Source organism: Gracilinanus agilis, chromosome 1, assembly GCF_016433145.1.
Source record: "Gracilinanus agilis isolate LMUSP501 chromosome 1, AgileGrace, whole genome shotgun sequence".
NCBI lineage: Eukaryota > Metazoa > Chordata > Mammalia > Didelphimorphia > Didelphidae > Gracilinanus > Gracilinanus agilis.
In genome coordinates, this window is record NC_058130.1 from 589,034,617 (window position 1) to 589,056,497 (window position 21,881).

General features: G+C 35.3%; 1 protein-coding gene across 1 annotated transcript in view; it reads left to right on the plus strand.

Moving 5' to 3' along the window:
• The window catches only part of ADNP2 (ADNP homeobox 2), a 46,988-nt gene extending 25,325 nt beyond the window's left edge, over positions 1-21,663 (plus strand). The window contains exons 3-4 of the mRNA XM_044667312.1: positions 9,492-9,581; positions 17,070-21,663. Of these exons, the coding sequence (XP_044523247.1) occupies positions 9,492-9,581; positions 17,070-20,093 (3,114 nt within the window). The 3' untranslated portion in view covers positions 20,094-21,663. The remainder of the gene's footprint in view (positions 1-9,491; positions 9,582-17,069) is intronic.
• The last annotated feature ends 218 nt before the right edge of the window (positions 21,664-21,881 follow it).

Consider the following 21,881-nt stretch of genomic DNA (forward strand, 5'->3'; position numbering starts at 1 on the left):
AAGTGACTTGCCCAGGGTCACATAGCTGGGAAGTGTCTGATGCCAGATTTGAACCTAGGACCTCTGGTCTCTAGGCCTGGCTCTCAATCCACTATGCTACCCATCTGCCCCCCACTCACTGTTTCTAAAGAACCTACACCCCCCCCCCCCCCCCAATCACATCAGAATTTGTTTACTTGTCTTGCTTGTTTCTTTTGTGCCACTCTTTTGGGTGATTATATTGCCCTCTGTTCACTATTACTTAAGAAAAGCAAAATCTAAATTCTGCTGCCTGACTTCAAAAGTCCCTTAGACCATCTTAAACCAACTTTACTGTACTGATATCTCCAATCTAACTCCTACATATATTTATAGCACTAAAGCTAAATTGACCAGGGCTTTCCCCTGTCCTTTTAGTTTTCTTTCTGTTTCTTTAAGTCAGCCTCTTCTCTATTCCATCAGAACAGTCATGAGTTAATGAATGTGTTTATTTGTATTTCTGTGTGCAAGTGCATTTTTAATTACTTTTTGAAAATTTTTTAGCCTTCAAGACCTGACTCAGTGTCATCTCTTCCATGATACTCTCTCTTATTCTTACCCCATTACCTTCAGGCCAGAGTAGAAGACATCCTGATGATAAAGTAGAAAGATGACTAGATTTGGAATCAAAGATCTTGAGTTGAAATCTCAGCTCAAGTCATTTACCTGTGTTTCAGTGTCAGTTGACTTTTTTTTTCCTCATGTAAAATGAGAAGGTCAGATTAGATAATCTCTTAAGTCCCTTCCAGTTCCAGATGTATGTGATCTAGTCACAAGTGAACTCTCCTAAATATAGAACTTTATATATATATCTAATGTGCTTTTTGTGAATTCTAATTTTTCATAGTTGTGTACCTGTTTTCTATTCTCCAGATATATTAATCACTCTGAAAACAAGGACCATGATGAATAATTTTCTTTCCCAGAAGCTTACTAATGTAGGATCCTGTATTTGGTGGTTCCTTTAATTGATTGGATAGGTTATAGTATGCATAGTGGTTCATATCCCTAAATTTATAGAGACTTTATAATCTAGTGAGGATTGGGACAGAAGTAGAGTAAAAAAGATCTTTTAGAAATTAGTAAGGTTTTTAAGGGCATGATCCTATTTCTTAGGACTTTTTTTATAATAGATAATAAATTTCCATTGAGTTGAATGAGATATTTTTGTACTTAATATAGACAATTTGAATACTTGGTGATACATGTGGCCTTGGCAAAACTACAATCACATTTCAATATTTTAAACAAATATATCCAGTGAGATTTTCAATTTATAGTCATATCTTAAAATTTTAATTTTTCTCTCTGAGAAATCCCATAGAATTTAACATATATTTAGTTTATTTGACTCTTCAGCATTTTGGTAGTTATATCAATTCTGTCCAATTAAGTAAACATTTTATGAAGTTCCTACTGTGTAATACATTACTAAGTATATAGTATTCATAGACAAAGCAAAACATTCCCTATTTTCAAGGGGTTTATATTATATTAAGGGAAGGAAATAACATGTAAATTAACTATGGTAAGATCATAAATCATTGAAACTATTAAACTTACTGAAACATAATAGAATCTCCAAAGTGCCTCTCTGCTCCATCTCTTTATGCCCTAGAATGCAATTCTGAATTTCATGTATTTCAACTTTTGGTAGCAAAATTTTAGGTAAGAGTATGGTTTTTATTGGAACATATTTTTTTTAGGTGTTCACTGGAGTTTTTAAAAATCTGATATCTTTGACAATTAGAATAGTATAATTTGCCTTGTATATAGATCTCAGAATAAGGTTGTTTAATTTTGAGCTTCTAAAAGAAAATTCCCCAATTGGATGGTGTAGTCATACTTTGCTCTTTGTCCTGTATGTTCTGTGTACATAATATTGTAGTCTCCCCTAAGAATGTTAAGGTAGTTGAAGGCAGAACTGTTTGTGCTTTTTCTTTTTTATACTGTAAAGGAAATTAGATCTATGGGGAGACCAGTAGGTGTATATTCACCAACTGTCATTCATTAACCCAACCCTTAAGGTAAGGTAACAACCTAGATAGAGGTGGATAATAATCCTAAGTGGAGGAATGACAGTTGGGCAGTTACTGGTTACTGGTCATTCACAAGCTGGAGAAAAGACATGGGTAAACGATATATTCTCTGGGTTCTTATGGGGGTTAAAGGATGAAAACAGGAAGTAAACAAATATAGTTTATTAAGAAGGGTGATAGATTGGAGAAAAGGGAAAGGTTTCACTATACTAGGATGCTATGGACAGACTTCAGTGATTGGGAAAATGAGTCAATTTACTCTTAACTACCACAGGCTATAAGGGTTCAGCTGGGCCAGTTGGAAGAAAGTAAATGCCTCACAACTGGGTCCTCTTCTGTTTCAATGAAGATGAAGGGTTTCCAGGAACACAGGCCCACAACAAAATAAATCCACAGAGTGAAGGAGACAAATCCACTCTTCCCTGAGTTATCCACTGAGGCAGTTGATCCAGTCTCTTAACTGCACTCAGCTCCCAACATGGAGTCCAAACCCAAGAGCTTCCTCCTTCATTCCATTTAGAATTCTCCAGCCTTCCCTGATAAGTCTAGTGCCTAACTTAATCTATAAATTTGCCTATTGCAGTTTTATAGTAAGTGATTAATTAAATGCTTGTTAATTGGTTGATTGAAAGTATTGCAAAGTTCAGCATTCTTTTTCTAAAGATGAGGAAATTGAGGCCTAGAGAAGCAAAAGTGTCTTGTCCCTTAAATATATAGATAAGAAGATGGAGGAGAGACTGCTAAAAACCAGCAAGATTGGTACTCAGTTCATTTTAATTATCATGAATAAGATATTAACAATTTTAGACGATTGAGAGAATAGACAATTACATAATCATTAATGGTGTCTCATGTTGTTTTTATATATCGTGAGGAGGGTATGTAAAAATGTACTTTGATAGATCTTCAATCTCATTAAGATTGCAAACCATTCAGCCCATCTTTTACTTTCTGTGTGCTATACCTTGCTGTGAATTGACCTAGATCTCATGACATGGACAGTCTATTATTGTAGACTGTATATCAGTTATACTTTGCTACATGATGGACTCTCTGTCTTTTCTATTCTTAACATTTTTCTGACAATGTCTTTTATACTGTTTCTCTTCTTCAACTTTTTATTATTGATGTGGTATAGAAAGAGTACAGGCATTATTAGGGGTCAGGAGAGATATGGTTTTCAATACTGCCTCTGACACTGATTGATTGGTCCTGGGAATATGACCAAATCACTCTGAGTATTATTTCTCCTTTATAAAATGGAGATAATGATAGCACCTATTCTATCTTGTTAGGATCAAATTATATAAAATATGTTATGTTTTACAATCAAATTTTTCCTCATCTTTTCTCATTATTTTTCTCATCTTGTTCAGTATTCATAAAGAAATGGGCCTGAGACATTGCTGACCTGCTTTTCTTTTATATTTAATGTTTTACAGACTGTTGTACAGGGACAAAGTAATGGCTTTTTCTAGTTAAAATTAGCATATTAAAGCCTTAGTAAATCTTCATAGCAGACAGGATGATAAAAATATTATATGCCTTTTCCTTTTCTTCCATGATTTTGGTTTCTTTTGCTGGTCTCTACTTTGGAGAAAAATTGTTTCTTGCAGTTTGGAGTATGAGGATTTTGAATAATCTTTTAAAAAATGTTGTCTTGTGTTTTTTTCTGTCAGGGTTATGTTTGTGCAATTGTGGGCAGTAGTTCAATTCTAATAGTTTATTGGTTGATTTTTTTTTTTTTAAACCCTTGATTCCAAAGCAGAAGAGTGGTAAGGGCAATGGGGTTAAGTGATTTGCCCAGGGTCACACAGCTGGGTGTCTGAGGCCAAATTTGAACCTAGGACTTCTGTCTCTAGACCTGGTTCTCAATCCACTGAACTCTACCCAGCTGCCTCCTCTTGGTTGATTTTTTTGAGGATGTTTTTGGAACTGTGTTTGTAGTCTAGTTATTTGTTACAAATCAGTCCATAAAAGATAATGAACTTCTGATAAATATTATTTTGGACACCTGAACGTGTTTTCTATTTTTATTTCCAGTTTCAAATTCTTTCACTTCCTCCATTTCTTCCCCCCCTCCCCCCAATAGAAAAGGTAAAGAATACAACACCCATCATACATAAGAAATCATGAAATTTTATTTCCATATCAGTCTTGGTATGGAGCAAAAAGCCCAAGAAAAATAAAGTAAAAAAATATGGTTCAATTTGTGCCTTCTTTGGAAATGGATAGCACTTTACATGAGTCCTTTGGAATTGTCTTGGATCATTGTGTTGATTAAAGTTGCTAAATCTTTCACAATTGGTTATCACACCATTGCTGTTACTTACTGCATAAAATATTCTCCTTCTTCTGATCACTTCAGTTTGTATCAATTCATATGTATCTTCCTAGGTTTTTCTGAAACCATCCCCTTTATTATTTCTTATAGCACAATATACCATGTCAATCATATACCATCATTTATTCAGCCATTTCCCAATTGATGGGTATTCCCTCCTTTTCCAATTTGCCACAACAAAAATAACTGCTTTAAATATTTTTGTACATATTGAGTCCTTTTTCTTTGGGGTACAGAACGAATAGTGGTATTGCTGAGTCAGAGGATTTGAATAGTTTTGTAGTCCTTTGGTCATAGTTGTATATTGTAATCTGGAATGTTTGGACCAGCTCACAACTCCCAACTGTTCATTAATGTACCTATTTTTCCACATTCTCTCCAGCATTTTTCTTTTTCATTTTATGTTAGCTGATCTGTTGGGTGTGAGGATCATGTAACTGTTGATAGTTTTGATTTCTTCTGAAAACTGACTAGGCCATGTTTTTCTTTTCTTGGTTCTAAGGCAGAAGTGGTAAGGGTGAGGCAATGGGGATTAAGTGAGGTGCCCAGGATCACACAGCTGGGAAGTATCTGAGGTCAGATTTGAACCTAGGACTTCCCACCTCTAGGCCTGGCTTTCAATCCACCGAGCCACCCAGCTGCCCCCAAGCCATGTTTTGATAAGTATTTGGAAAGAGCTAAAATTTTATAGCCAGCAGTAGGTATGATATAGCTTCTTTCATTTTGTTGCATATCTACATTTATCTCTTGTGTCCAGAGCTTCTTAAGAAAAAAAATAATAAAATTCTTCCATGATTATATCAGTAGTGGTGATGACCTGATCCTGGATTGACATAATAAACCCCTCGTTTCTATAAATAATCTTCCATAAAAATGGACACAGCCATTTGTTCATTTCTCTGTCAACATATTGTTTGTTGACTTGAGTTCACGAGGTTCTTTCATTTATGAGGGACTTTTTGATTCCAACCTTCATTCTTAGCCATTTTATTGGTTTCATTAGGAGGTAAACCACTTTCAGTTATGTTAGACAAGCCAAACAACCATGTTGCTATGTGCATTTTTGTTTCAAGTGAGATATTTTTCCATTCTGATTTCCAATGCTTTCTGCTACCCCCTTTCCATTTTATGGTGTGTTCATCCTAGTCACATTCTTATTCTTTAGTGGCTTTGAGGCAAAGGGCTTCCTTGCTTATCAGTTATCTTGGCATTGTTATTTCATTAGAGGTCTTCAAAAAGTTGAATAAGCATTTGCCTGGATTGAATGTGAGCTTAGCTCTCCTTGGTGTCAAGAGTACCTGAATTTGAATCCTGCTTCAAGTAGATGTGCTTCTGTCTGCCTTCCTTTCAACTGAATAATGGGCTAATAATAACACATACCTCACAGGGTTATTGTGAGGGTCACCTGAGATATGAAGAGTACTTTTGCAAACCTCAAAGCACTACAAAAATGTTAGTTTTTCTTTAACATATATATTAAACTAAATTGTACCCAGAAGAATTTTGGTTTCTTGAGGACAGGGACTGTTTTGTATTCCTAGCTAGTATGATGCCTGTAACATAAGTACTTAATAAATACTTACTGATTATATGATTAGCATAACACATCTATCCCTCCTGTCTATTGTTAAGTATATAGCTCTAAAACATATTCCAGGAAAATGGAATGCAGTCTGAGAAAAATCCCCATATCACATTTTTTGCCTTGCCTAGATATGAATGATTGTGTCATCACAAACTTAACTTTCTGGTGAATGATACCTTGTTGGGATGTCTACCAAGCATAGTTGCCACATATAAGCTATCTGGAGTAGATCCTCATTACAAGTGGTATTTTATATCCATTTTGTAGATAGACGCTTGACTTGCTTGTGGTTATATAAGCTCTAGTAAGTGTCAAGGACAAGAGTCCCAAATCCAGTATACCCTGAGTACATAGAGAACTCAAATCTACTTTCAAATGCCTGTGTTTTATCTGCAGGGCATGTCTATGTATGGTACTCATAATGTAATTGAAACAAGATGCATGAAAATTCTAAATGGTACGTTGTTTTATTGTATTATGTATTTCAAGGTATTTACTCACACTCCTTATCTCAAATAAAAAAAAAAGCTCTGAATAAAAATATCTGAAATAAAACAATTTTGATTTTGATTTTTGTTGTCTTTAATATATTGCCAAAAATATCTCCTCCAACTTTTGAAGTAATTTGAGTTAGTGTTGTAATTTTAAACAAAATGTTATAAAGTGGTATGTCTAGATTTTATCACTATTAATTTAAAATTCCTAACTTTTGGATATTGAACAAAACTACTTAAGCTTTAGTGTTATTTATTTACACCATGTTGTCCTAATGTGTTATGAGTTGGAGAATAAATAATGACCATCGAGATTTCTGAAGTTGATTTTTTTCCTCTATACTAGTCTGTTCTTTTGCCTTAAACAATGATGATTCTCTTTGATTTAATTTGGAGAACTTATTTTCTAAACAATTATCTCTAATAATTTACTAATCATTTCCAAGTTGTGAAGACTAGAATTTTATAATTTTTTAAGAAGTTATTGAAAGGTGAGTGTACTGTGGGTAATCTCTTAGCTGCCTTTATATCATAAAGGTAAAATAGCCCGTTATACCCTTTTTTAATAATATAAATGTTTGGAAACTTTTTAAAAGCTAGGTTGCAACCTTCACAGTCCTTATCCTGAAGCTAAGGTTTGCTGAAATAGAGTGATATTGTTAAAAAGTCCAAGAGTATTTACCTTTCTTTAAAATAAAGGGATCATTTTAGGTTCTTAGTTGATGCCCCAATGAGTGCCATAGGATAGCAAAGTCAGATAGTCTAGAAATGAATTGTTTTAACATATGTTGATTTTCCCATAAGTATTTTAAGCAGTAAGAGACTTTATGAAAGGTCAGAAACCTGAAATAAATGTTAGGGCAAAGTTAAATATAAGCCAAAGAATGAGGAAAAGCAGACATTACTTTGAGGGAATCCTAAGTTTTATTTACATATCAATTAAAATGTAGCTATAAACTAAGAAAACTTTTATGTAATGTCATTCTTGTGAATCATATTCCTTTATATGTTTGTTATGCCTTGATATAACTTTTTTAACTTTTAAGTTTAAAGTAATGAAAATTGTTATTAGTAGAATATAAAATCAGATTTTGAGACATTGACATATTGAAATGAGATCATAATTCTTAGTTTTGTAGGAAAATGTGTGAAAAGATAGGGCACCCAGACATTCTCAATTGATTAGTTTTACTGCTTTTTTTCCCCTTTAAATTTTTGGGAGGGGTGTTTTAAAAGGTTGTATGGTGTTCTGGGTAGGGGAGAAGAGTGCACACCCACAAATACACATACATACAGTATATGAAAATGAATGTGATATAAAAACAGATGTCATCAATATAAGAAGATAAAAATTTTGAAGTGGGGGGGGAAAGATGGGACATTTAATTTCTTATCTATATGATAAAGGTGGGAGCTATCAAATACATTCTAGCCAAAAGTATCTATACTTTTTTTTTTTAATCATTAAGTTCTTCAACTTTGGAAGATTCATCTTGAGGAACAAAGTCTGAAGAGTTTTTCCTAACTTGGGATATGAGAATTTGTTTTTTAAAATTATTTTGATACTTGTATTTCAATGTAGTTGGTTTTCTTTTTTATAATATTAATTTTATCTTATACCTTGAAAAACATTTTCAAAAGGATCCAATGACTTCATAGGCTGCCAAAGAGGTCCATGAGACAGGAAAGGTTAAAAATTTCTGGTTTGGAAAAAAATATTTGATATTATCCTTTGTTTTATAAAACATGTTACCCTAGAAAGGGATGAGGTTTTCTCATTTTACAGGTGAAGAAACTGTAGCCCATCTAGGGGAAGTGATGTACCCAAGGGACTACACTATTCATGCTCTTACTAGAATCTGAATAAACCCACGTCTTCTGACTTCAGATCCAGTATTATTTTCACTACACCTCATTTTCATTTCATTTATATTGTATCATCCAGGAATTGTAATAAAGATAGTCGAGGCAAAACAAATTTCATATTGTTAATTTGGAATTATGCTTGATTGATGTACTGATCAGTTTTTGAATCTTTTAAACATTGTTCATCTTTACAGTGTTGATTTTGTAATATAAGTTGTTTCTCTGCTCTGTTCCTATTCTCATTTCACTCTGCAAATAAGTCTTCTCAAATTTCTCTGACTCATCAATTTCTTATTGTACTCTATTTTTCCATTATATTAATATACCATAATTTGTTCAGTCATTCTCCAATTGATGGCTATCCTCTTGGTTTAACTTACTTCTTCAATCATTTTTGCTGGAAACACTTTTACAATCTTACGGTTTTCAAGTAATATGTAGACTACATTGAGTCATCAATTTTTGTGACAGTTTTTAAGGGCTCTTCGTTAAATAGAACTGTTTTCTGCTATATGACTCCAGGCAGTTGTACTTTTTTAGTTTGTTCACCTCGATTCTTAGTTTAGAATCACACAGATTTTTTCCCCCTATCGTCTATCCTTTGTCTATTCATGGGGAGTTGGTTATTTGTTGTCACTGTACCTACTTCTAGACTGAACTATATTCTTGTGTGGTTTTTTTTTTAACCCTTACCTTCCATCTTAGAATCAGTACTGTGTATTGGTTCCAAGGCAGAGGAGTGGTAAGGGCTAGGCAATGGGGGGGGGGGGGGGTCAATGACTTGCCCAGGGTCACACAGCTAGGAAGTGTCTGAGGCCAGATTTGAACCTCCTGTCGCTAGGCCTGGATTGAGAGCCACTGAGCCACCCAGCTGCCCCCAACTCTTTTACGTTTCTAGAACCATACTCTCATACCTTGTTCCTCCCGTTTTCAACCTTTTAATTTGGTGTGGTTTGATGAACATAATTCAAGATATTCAAGCTTTCAAGTGTGAATTAGGCCAAGTTGAAGCAAATAAAACACACGTTCTCTTTATATTATGTACCTAGATTTCAGACCTACCTTTTAGATAATCACAAGGGATAATTTTATGATTCTATTTCTTAAGTTTTTAAATTTAATCTTTTTTTCCTTTCTTTTTAAAGGACCTTAAAGGTTATGATCCCGGAGAGAAATATTTTTATAATACATCGTGGGGAGATGTTTCCCCTTGGGAGTCTTCAGGAAGAAGAAAGGTATGTTTCAGACAGTTGAGTTTAAAACTTTATTTTGAATAGAATGTTAGATTTAAATCTATATCTATAGTTCTAAAGAATAATTTATCCAGAATAAATATTGGTGAATGAAGAAGTAATGAGTTTTTCCCAAACTGGAAAGAAAAAAATATACATTTTGGGCATTTAATAATGTATTGTATTCCCCACCCCACCTCCACAGTGTCTTAGTGTAGTTAAAAATTAATAGAACTTTAATACTAATACTTTTAAAGTTTAGAACTGCACCAAGTTTGGGACCGCTGCATAATTGTTTTATATAGATTTTTGATTTGTGATCAAGTGAGGAAAGTAAATAAATATTCTAGAACCTAAAATTTAAGAAATTTCAGACTGGAATACATTGTGTAATAGTGGCAAATGTGGTAATGATTTGTACTGTTTTTTGTTTTGTTTTGTTTTGTTTTGTTTTGTTTTTAAACCCTTGTACTTCGGTGTATTGTCTCATAGGTGGAAGAGTGGTAAGGGTGGGCAATGGGGGTCAAGTGACTTGCCCAGGGTCACACAGCTGGGAAGTGGCTGAGGCCGGGTTTGAACCTAGGACCTCCTGTCTCTAGGCCTGGCTCTCACTCCACTGAGCTACCCAGCTGCCCCCACTGTTTGTTTTAAATACCTAGTAGGAAATGGATGAACATAGTAATTCTGGAAATAGTGAACATTCAAATTATCTTAATGTAAGAGAGAGTTTTTTTTTTTAATTTCAGTGAAAGCATAGTGCACTAGAGAAGTGAATTATAACTAGATGAAGTTTTTATGAAAAAACTTTTATGAAAGGATTAAATTTTCTGACATACTAATGTCTAATGTAGCTGGACACTCTTAACCTTTTCTCTTGTTAAATGTTTGATGTTTTGTTCCTTGGGAATGAAGCTCAAGCTTTGTAATAAAAATCACAAAACAAATAAATAGGAATGCATAGTGAATTTTTCATCTTTTATTATATTTTTTCATTTTTATTTATTTTAAAAAATATTTTTCCATGTTTCCATGATTCATTTTCTTTCCCTCCCCATATTCATCCCCCCTCCCATAGCCAACAAGTAGTTCCACTGGGTTGTACAAATGTTATCTATCACTTGATGTCTATTTCCACATTATTCATTTTTGCTATAGAGCGATCTTTTAAAGTCCAAACTCCAAATCATATACCCATATATACAAGTGATGTCATATGTTTTTCTTTTGCATTTCTGCTCCCATAGTTCTTTTCTCTCAATGTGGATAGCATTCTTTCTTATAAGTCCTTCAAGAGTATCCTCGATTATTGCATTGCTACTAGTAGTAAAGTACAATACATTGGATAGTTTCACAGTGTTTTGCTTTCTGTGTACAGTGTTCTCTTGCTTCTGCTCATCTCCCTCTGCATTAGTTCACTGAGGTTCTCCCAGTTTATATAGAAATCCCCAGATCATCATTCCTTAAGGCATAGTAGTAGTATTCTATCACCATCATGTACCACAATTTGTTCAGCCATTCCCCAATCGAGGGACACCCCCTCATTTTCCAGTTTTTTTTACCACCACAAAGAGCTTGGTTATGAATATTTTTGGACAAAAATTTCTATTATCTTTTGGGGGGACAAACCCAGTAGTGGTATTGCTGGATCAAAGGGCATGCAACCTTTTAAAGCCCTTTGGGCATATACTTTTTTTTTTTAATGAAGTATACAAATGATTATATGTGCTTGTAGTTGATCAGTTGTTTGGCTCTCCCACACCACATCCTCCAAAGATAGTGTATTAGCCAAAACATGATAATGCCCTGATCCTTTTGACCTTTACTATGTGTGTAGCACATAATAATTATTAATGTAAAAATTAATATTTTGATGTTATGGGGTTTTATTATGTTTTTGGTTCTCTTTTTTTCTCCTTTCCTTACTTCCTTCCTCCCTTCTGCCTTGGAACCAATACTATGTATTCCAAGGCAGAAGCATAGTAAGGCTAGGCAATAAGTGTTAAGTGATTTGCCCAGGGTCACATAGCTAGGAAGTGTCTGAGGATAGATTTGAACCTAGGACCTTCCATCTCTAGGCCTGTTTCTCAATCTACTGAGCTTCCCAGCTGCCTCCCTGGTTCTTTATTTACTCTTACTTCACATAAGACTTTCTTTATTTCTTTGAAGACTTTATTGTTAAAATTTTGTATTCTGTATTCTCTTTTCTTAACATTATCATACATACATACAGCTAGGTGACTCAGTGAATAGAAAGCTAGGCCTGATAACAGGAAGTCCTGAGTTAAAATTTGGCCTCAGACTCTTCTAACTATGTGATCTCGGGCAGGTCATTTAACTCCAGTTGCCTAACTAGTCATTTTTCTGCTTTGGGATCCATACTTAGTTGATTCAAAGATGGAAAATAAGGACGTTAATTTTTTATATATATAGTTATTATATAAATTGTTTTAATTCTGCTTATTTCACTCTGCCTTAGTATTGATTCTTAGTTTCAATTCTAAGAAAGAAGATAAGGATTGAAAAGAAAAAGATATGTTGTACAGTTTAAACAGCTCAATCCTAAATTATTTAAACAGCAGTGGCAAATGGGAAAGGACACAGAAATTCCACTGATATTAATGACAATTTTATTTAGCAATTTAATCTCTGCAGTTTTGCCATAACATGAAGAAAAGAGACTAAAAAGCAAAGCTACCTACTGAGACCTCACTCAATATCATAGTTACAAATATGCTTCCAGGAAGATAGAAATGGCACTAAAAATAAAGACAATAAAGGCAGCCTGATAGACCAAGCATATGTATAGCTATCTTTATTGTGAGTATGTTGATTGTTCAGTAATTTAAGTTGGTTTCATGATCTTGGATATACAGAATTCAGAAGAAGGTTAAAAAAAATACCCTTAACTATGAATTGATGTTCACTTAATTCACCTTCCACATTACTGGCAATGAGGCTGTACTATTAGACCCAAGGACCTGATACTAGCTTACAATAAAATCTACTCCAACAACCTGTGGTAAAGTGGCTTGCTTAGGTTAGTGTCCGAGGTCAGATTTGAACCCAGGGCTACCCAACTCCAGGCCTGTGCTCTGTCTACCATGCTACCTTGCTGCCCCCAACTAATAAAGTTTTTGATAAGACTGATATCAAAAATAGCTTTTATTTAAGGAACATTGAAAAAATTTTTTCATTCTTGAGAAACTAAAGACTTCAGATTAGGTTGTTTTAATCTTTCTTAAAATTTCCAAGGAAGTCTTCAATAGAGATAATTCTCAACCAATTTCTTAGAGAACTTTTCTATGTGTCTGCTGTAATATTTTGGATCTTTTAAAAAGACATTTCTCATAATCACTGTATGAATCAAATTCGTCATGTTTTTGTTGTCTTAATTCCTGCTTGAAGGTGGGAGACACCTTGATCATTTCGATCAATCAGTAATCATTTATTTTTAAATGCATATTCTGGCTGGGCCAGGTGCTATGCTAGGGATGTTGCAAGACAAATTCTACTTGGAAGAAGCTTACATTCTTTCAGGAGAAACAGTACTTAAGATCTAATTTAATCTCTTGAAGTTAGAGGTAATGGTCTCAGATGATGAAAGTAACTCTCATTTGATTCCTTACCTCATATCTGACTTTGTCCTCTATCTAACCTGCGCTTAAGTCATATCTCCAAATCAGCATTGGACTTTTCTACTTGAATATCCTGCCCTTGCTTCTAACTCTCAAGTTTCCAAAACTGTTCTCTCTTTTCTAAACCATACCCTTTCCTTAACTTCTTTGTTGTATTGTCACTATTATTTTCTGACAGCTATTTAAAACCCTGAGGACTTTGAATTGTTTATCCTCTTCTGTTCTTTTAGTCACTCATGCAGTTTTAAATGTCTGTCCATTTGTTACCTATTCCCATTGAGATATTCATATAGACCAGTGATTCCTAAAGTGGGTGCTACTGCCCCCTGGTCGGTGTTGCACTGATCCGGGGTGGGCGGTGATGACCATAGGTACATTTATCTTTCCTATTAATTGCTATTATTATTTTTAAAAAATTAATTTCCAGGGGCGCTAAGTAATATTTTTTCTGGAAAGGGGGCGGTAGGCCAAAAAAGTTTGGGAACCCCTGGTATAGACTTTCCAAATCAGCACATCTGTCTTACTTGGTGCAACTACCTTGCAGCTATCTTCCTTCATCTATTTTTGCATTTCATTTTTTCTTGTATGCTCTTATTTATATTTCACTTTGTTGCTCAACCTTTAGTAGTAATTCCTAAGATATCAAGTTTAAACTTGTGGTAATAACCAATTATGATACCATAGGAATGATGTCGAAATAGTACTGCCCATCTCCCAATAGAGGGGTGAAGGGACTCGGTATGGGAGACCTATTTGTAGACATGGCAAAGGTAGAAATTTGTTTTGCTTGACAAACATTTGTAACTGGGGTTTATCTTTTTTTGGTTCTCTGTTGGGGATAAGGGAAGAAGAAAAAGTGGATTTTTGCTGAATAGAAATATGGTTTTCTTAGGCTGTGGCTCTTGACTTTCAAGGCCTTCTGTATTCTAGAAGAGGCAAGTGTTTTCACACATATTCCATTGCTACTCTCGTCACATTGTCTCCTTATTAACTGAGGAGTGGTATGTTCCATTTTCTTTAATTATTTGTGTTTTCTCCATCATCTGAAATACTTTCTCATTTTTTTTTTGGTACCCATAACTAATTACCCATCCTTTGACAGCTAGCCATGAGGAATTTTGTGAACATTGTTAATCTTTGTTTTTTAAAAATCTTCTAAGCTATTGTCCCTATAAGTTCTATATCATAATTGAATACTTTTATGGTATTTTTATATTCTTATCAAAAATCATTTGAGTGCATTCCTGCAAGGTTCATTTTGGATAGAAAGAGGGTATAAAATATTATTAAGAGTCTGCCTTGTGGAAGGCACAGTGTTTAGTACTGGGCATGTGGAAGAAAAGTCCCTGTTCTGAAAGAACTTACAATTCTGTGGGAGACAATCTGCATATAGAGATATATAGAATATAACATTTTAAAAATGCAAGGTTGCTCAGACAGGAGACACTAGTACTTAGGAATCAGGATGGAAAGAAATTTTCACTTGGTAGAAGTTGTTACTTGCACTGTATTTTGAAGGGAGAAAGATCTGTGAGCTGGAGATAAGGAAAAGACAATTCATGCTTCGGGAATTTATGCACAGAGAGATGGAATGCTCAGAGTGTGTATGTGTGTGTATGTATGTCTAACTTAGAGAAGGCTAGTTTGACTGGACTGTAGGGCATAAGAAAAGTGGAATAGTATATAACGGGGCTGGAAAATAGTTTGTGACCCAGTTATGAGAGACTTAAAACCATGACATGATTGTCAAACAGGTGAATTCAGAAAACTTAGATATCAATCTTGCAGAATTATAGGGCTAATTATTCAGTTGATGCTTGTGGAAACTTAAAAGGAAAGCAGGGAACAGGGAACCAGTATAAACTCAGTCAGAACAAATCATACTAGTCAAAACCTAATTTCTTTTATGTAGACTTAGATTTGAATGGCAGAGATTTTAAGTGATTTGTCATCCTGGAGGGAGATTTTCAGTCATATTCTACAAAAGCTCTGTCCTTGGTCTTAATTTGCTTAATATTTGTAGGAAGATAACATAATAATGACTGTTTCAAAATCCATTAGTCATAGAAAGGATTTTACAAGTTACCTATCCCCCTTGTGAAGAGACTATATTGTGTGAGCAAACAGATCCAAAGTGATCTCAAGAGGGTAGGTTTAGTGGAACAAATCTGACACAGTAATATAGGTAGGTAACATGAAATGGTAAACTCATTAGCATTAGGGTCAGGAAACTTGGGAACCAGTTCTGATTTTGCCACTATTTGTTTGACCAGGGTATATAACTTTAATCTTTGGGTAGTAGTTGTCTTATCTTACAAATGAGAGATTTGGACTAGATTATCTCTTAAATTTTTCTGAGTCTAAATGTAAACTCTATGCATAGGCTTAAAGAACTGATTAAGTTTAGGATTGTGGCCAAGAGAGATAGGCATTTTAATTTTATTAAAAGTCTACTTGTGAGTCAAGCATGTTGGGGCAGGGGAAAAATGCTAATGTAATCTGAGGTTGCAAAGTTGTTTTTAGAATAAGAGGTAGCAAGTTCCACTGTATTTTTCACTGATCCAATCACATTGGCCACATTATTCCTCCATTCCCTTAGCCCTTACTCCTTTCTTCCTCCCCCAGGTCAGTCATAAGGAACAACAGGAGTTAAAACCAAGGCTCCAAGCTCTTGGTTCTTATTAGCAACAGCATCCCTTGGAGAGTTTAGCTATTATTCATTTGCTGCTGCTATTGCCCCTATGACTAACAAAACTGACCAGCTTTGCCTCTGTCTTGCCCATCCCAAACCCCTATTTCCTCTTCATCCTTATTCTCTTTTTGTCTACTACTACCCTTCTTGTGTTTCTCTTCCAAATCTGCCCACCTCTATCATTGAACCCTTTGGAATTTGTTACATTGTAAGAAAATGTTCTTTCCTTCTGGACCTTGATGTCACTTCATCTACTTCACCCTCCTGAGATCTGACTTCTCCCAGATCATACTGCATCTCAGGTATCTTCACTACATGAACTAAATTTGCCTTTATCTGTTCTTCCATTTCCCATCCCACTCCACAAACATACATAGACTCTTTCTTTAAAGTAGAGTTAGAATACTATTTGTTTCCCCACTGCTATTTCCAAACTCATTCTACTGCCTTTGCTTGACCACATCTCCTTTGATATTCATTATCAGAATTTATTTTCCAGCTCAGAATGTGGAAATTAATTTCTAAAGTTAACCAGGTTATTTCTCCTCCCATCTTAACCACTTTAGAAACTGATATATCGTGTGGCTAGGGAGCTACACTAGGGAACTTAACTTCCTCAAACTCCCTTGTCTCTTGAGTTCCAAAATCTTAAAAACTACTTCACATAGGAATAGTTACACCCTGGATCTCACCATTCATTACCCATACATATTCTTTTTCCTTAACCAAAAGTTCTGACATTTCCTTCTCTTAACATAACATCTCTTTATCATTCCATCCCTCTCATCATTAATCTTACCCCTCTTAACCCTGTCACTTTTCATTGTGACTTTCAGTCCTTCCATGTAGTATTTTGTCAAGCCATTTCTGATGGCTTTGTGGAGTTAAAAAAAATTTTGATGTAAAATCTGTAATTATTTGTCTCCAGTGTAGTAGTTAATGTGGTTTTGGTGTCAGATGCAGGATAAACATGGTTTTCTTAGAGAAAAAAATCTTCAGATTTGGTTGAGGTCTTGCTTTCAAAATTTTCTAGAAATTTACTTTAGATAAGTAGCTCCTTTGAGGAACTTTGCATTTGTAATGGATTTAGGAGTTAGCTCTGTTCATTTTAACATGTTTCTCATTCTTAATGTTAATACTGAAAGCATTTTTATTTTTCTACAGAGATATCGAACAAAGCCGTACTGTTGCAGCCTGTGCAAATATTCAACAAAGCTACTTTCTTCGTTGAAAAATCATTTGCATCGTTACCATGAAGATGAAATTGACCAAGAGCTGGTGGTTCCTTGCTCAAAATGCATATTTGCTTCTCAGCCCAAAGTTGTTGAAAAACACTTTAGGATGTTTCATTCTTCTCAACGGAAAATCCAGAATTACACCATGAATATTTTGGGTGAATCTAAACCATCCAGGAGTGATGTGATAAACTTCACATGCTTAAAATGTCACTTTACAAACACTTTGTACTACAGCATGAAGAAGCATGTACTAATAGCACATTTTAATTACTTAATTACCTCCTACTTTGGCATGAGAACTGATGAAATGCCTGAGCAGGTGAAAAATGACAACACTTCACCTGCCAATATGATTCCATCTTTTGACAAATACTATTGTAAAAAATGTAACATAGGTGCCAGCAGCCTGGATGCTTTAATGTATCATATTTTGACATCAGACATACACAGAGATCTGGAAAATAGGCTCCGATCTGTGATTTCAGAACATATTAAGAAAACAGGACTTCTGAAGCAAATGCACATTGCTCCTAAACTTTCTACAAATATGGCCATGCCTCCTTTAACTAGCAACAGTGCTCCACCACTAGCTGCTGCCTCCACTTGCATTCAGCTTGCCTTGTCACAAAATAATCAAAACCAAACTCTGGTACAGTCACAGGCAGTAACTGTGGCCTCAAGTGCCTCTGGGACTCTTACCCATAATGCCCCTGCTACTGCTCAATCACATGTAACTCTTGTATCTAGCCCTTTGCCAGTGGGTCAGAATAATATTACTCTTCAGGCATCTGTTCCTCAGCCTGTCTTTGTTTCTCATGGCCTCCCACTTAATCAACCTGTGAGTCCTACAGTTCTTCCTCTAAACCAGCCAGTTGGACCTGTCAATAAGTCTGTTGGAGCAGGAGTTCTCCCTATAAACCAAACCATTCGCCCAGGACTTTTGCCCCTTAATCAACCTGTTGGACCTATAAATAGACCTATTGGACCTGGAGTTCTTCCCATAAATAGACCCATTGCCCCAAATGTGCTTCCTGTAAATCAACCTGTTGCATCAGGTGTCCTCCAGGCAGTTCCACCGGGGATGATCTCTATGGGGCAGACAGTTCCATCAGGGGTACTTCCTGTGGGCCAAGCAGTCCCATCAAATGTTCTTCCCATGGGCCAGACGGTTCCATCTGGAGTTCTTCAGCTCAATCAGTCCGTTATGCCAGGAGTCCTTCCTGTTGGCCAAGCAGTGAGACCTGGAGTACTCCATGTTAATCAACCAATTACACCAGGGGTTATGCCTGTAAATCAGCCAGTCAGACCTGGTGTTTCCCAAAATGCCACTTTCCTAACTGCAGGCTCAATTCTTAGACAGCTAATACCAACAGGGAAACAAGTTAATGGGATACCCACATATACCTTAGCACCAGTTTCAGTTACATTGCCTGTACCCCCTGGTGGTGTGGCAAATGTTACACCACCACAGATGCCAATTCAGCTCATGCAGTCTAGTGCAGCCACACAGATATCTCATTCCCCAGCTGGTGCACCCTCTCCTCCTGTAGTGGTAAGCACTTCTCAAAATATGATTGTGCAGGCATCTTCATCTACTCCAGAAACAAGCCAAGCTCTCAAACAGGCCAAACAGTGGAAAACCTGTCCAGTTTGCAATGAGCTCTTTCCTTCTAATGTCTACCAGGTGCACATGGAAGTGGCTCATAAACATGGTGGATCAAGCACCAATGAAAAACTGGAGCCTGAAAAACTTGCAGCCTGTGCACCATTTTTAAGGTGGATGAAAGAAAAAACTCTTCGCTGTCTCTCTTGTAAATGCTTCATATCAGAGGAAGAACTTATGCATCATTTATTAATGCATGGTTTGGGTTGCTTATTCTGTCCATTCACTTTTCACAGTATTAAAAGTCTTTCAGATCATAGTAGGACCTCGCACCTTGGAAAGAATAGATTATCTGTGGATTATAGCAACAAAGGCTTCCAGTTAGATAATGATGCAAATGGTAACTTAATATTCCCCCATATTGATTTCATTACCATATTGCCAAAGGAAGAACTTGGAGAAAGGGAAGTCTATTTGGCAATACTCACTGGAATATATTCCAAGACACTTGTACCAATTTATGTTAAAGTGAGGCCACAAACTCTTGAGGACCACAGCAATCCTGGTAAGCAAGTCAATACCTGTCCATTTTGCCTTGGTACCTTTATGACCACAGAAACCTACGAAATACATTTGAAGGAGAAGCATCATGTCATGCCCACTGTTCATACGTTTTTAAAGTCTCCTGCTTTCAAGTGCATTCATTGCTGTGGGGTATATACTGGGAAAATGACAATGACTGCAATTACTGTCCATTTGTTACGCTGCAGGAGTGCGCCTAAAGTTAGTAGTTCAGATCTACAAATAGAGCCTGATCTTAGTGAAAAAGAACTGCCACTAGTGAATGGTGAGATACATGATTCTGTTTTTCCTGTAAAGAGAAAACTTCCTGATAACTCTTCTGGGGCAGAGGACCAAAGGGATAAAGAAGAACCTCTTATCATAGATAACGACATCGCTTCTGTTTCTGAAAAAGCAGTGAATGTGCCTTCTAAAAAACAAAAGAATGAAAGCAAGACTGAGGGGCCACTGATGAATGATGATGCTCTTCATATTCTAGCACTAAATCCCCAAAAGTATGAAGACCGTTCATATGAAGAGAAAAAGCAGTTTCTTAAGGATTATTTCCATAAAAGACCCTATCCTAGCAAAAGAGAGATAGAACTGTTATCATCTCTTCTCTGGGTATGGAAAATTGATGTCGCATCCTTTTTTGGGAAAAGAAGATATACATGCCTAAGAGCAATAAAAAATCACAAACCTTCTGTGCTTTTGGGCTTTGATATGTCAGAACTGAAAAATGTTAAGCACAGATTACACTTTGAGTGTGAAACACAAACCTTGTAAAAAAAACAAAACAAAAAACTTTAGAAAACCACAAATAGGAAGCAATCAAAAGGCTAATTTTTAATTTAGTTTTATTGGGGTGGGTACTTAGGTTTGCAGTTATGGTGTAATGACCTGATGAATTACAGTGATCTTACACTACTTCTCTAGATGTTTCTGGGCACACAGTTTGAATAGTAATTAGTTTGAGTTTGTTTTTTGTGGAGGTCATTTTTTTTTTTTAGTTTTCCAATAATATGTAAATTAAACCTTGTTTTATACATGCTTGTTTTCCCAGTAGTGTAAAGATATTAAGAAAACAAAACTATGGTTTTTTTGTTTTCATTTTCGCATTCATCTTAGTAGTTTTTTGTTGTTTTTTTTAAGTGGTGAATAGTACAGCAAACTTTTTCTTAGAGACAGGAGTACAAGTGGTAAGTAAAAAATCCATTGATGCATATGGCACAGTAATGGTGTGCTGCATTACCTTTTAATAATTTCTCCTTTGTAAAATATTTGCTTGTACTGACCGATTTATAATTTCCCAAATGTGCTACATTAGAAAAATATTTTATAGAAATCAAAACATTTCATTCATGGACTATATACCCAAATCCAGAATTTAGTAGGTGGCATATAGTTGATATATTAAAAAAGCATCATTATTACCAAAAATGAAGCACTCTTCTCTTTTAGATACAGAAATATATTTCAGTATAGATTTTCCTTTTTTGACATGTATTACTTTCCATGCAGAGAGATAAGGCAGTACCTTCTTAGTGCCTTTTTATCAGTGAGAGATTTGGAATATTTGAATAAATTTCCTTTCCCCCTTAATTTGCTCAGAAACAGCCCGAAGAGGGACAGGGAAATTTTTTTCAAGATAAGGAAATAGAAATATAGATGTTTTACCATTTGGTAGTTGCTTAATATCCAGGTCAGTCTAGTGGTGTTATGCTGACTACATAATATTTTCAGCAGATCTAGTAAAATTAAACTAGGCTCAATGGCCATCTGTCAGCAATTGATATATTAAAATTTACCAGTGACAGGATTTCTTAAATACTGAAAAATGGAAGGATACTGTTTATTTTACTATGTCATTGTACTTAATGTTTAATTATATGATTTTTATTCTGTTACTTTTTGGCTATAAGTAGAGATCTTTGGATATCAGCTAGAACCTTTTTACAAAATGAAAATCACCTGAATGAGCTGGATCCAGTAACAGAGTAGGCAGTTTAGTCATTAAGTCTGTTGTATTGTTCATATACTGGTCTGGGGGTAGGGGATTTTGGGGGGGAAGGTGGACATCATTTTTGTTGTTGCTCATTATTGAAAGGATAGAGCTTGACCCATATGGTGGAAAAGTTGGAACATTCTATGGAAAGTTTGGATCCTATTCAATAGAACTTTCTACATAATATTTTTAGGATAATATTGCATGCATCTGTTACACTGTGTCTTTTGAAACAATTGTGTAATTGGATTGTGATTGTAAATGTACTCTCCTATTGTAAATTTCAAAGAAAAAGCTTGCTGAACTTTTCCCATTTAAGATTTTTTTATAAATTGTTTTCAAAGTGTCTATTTTGAATTAAAGCTCCATATTTTCCTATTGAAAATAAAGAAATGTTTTTCATTCTTTAAATTGTAATACCGTCATGACCTTGATGTAGCGACTTGATACCAAGTTTTTACACAGTATTATTTAGCCATTGTGAAAAGGAAGTAAGCATAATTTAAAGGCAGTTGTTGTATGATCCATCATATTAGTTATTAGAACCAAGGAATAAGTTGGCAGGAATA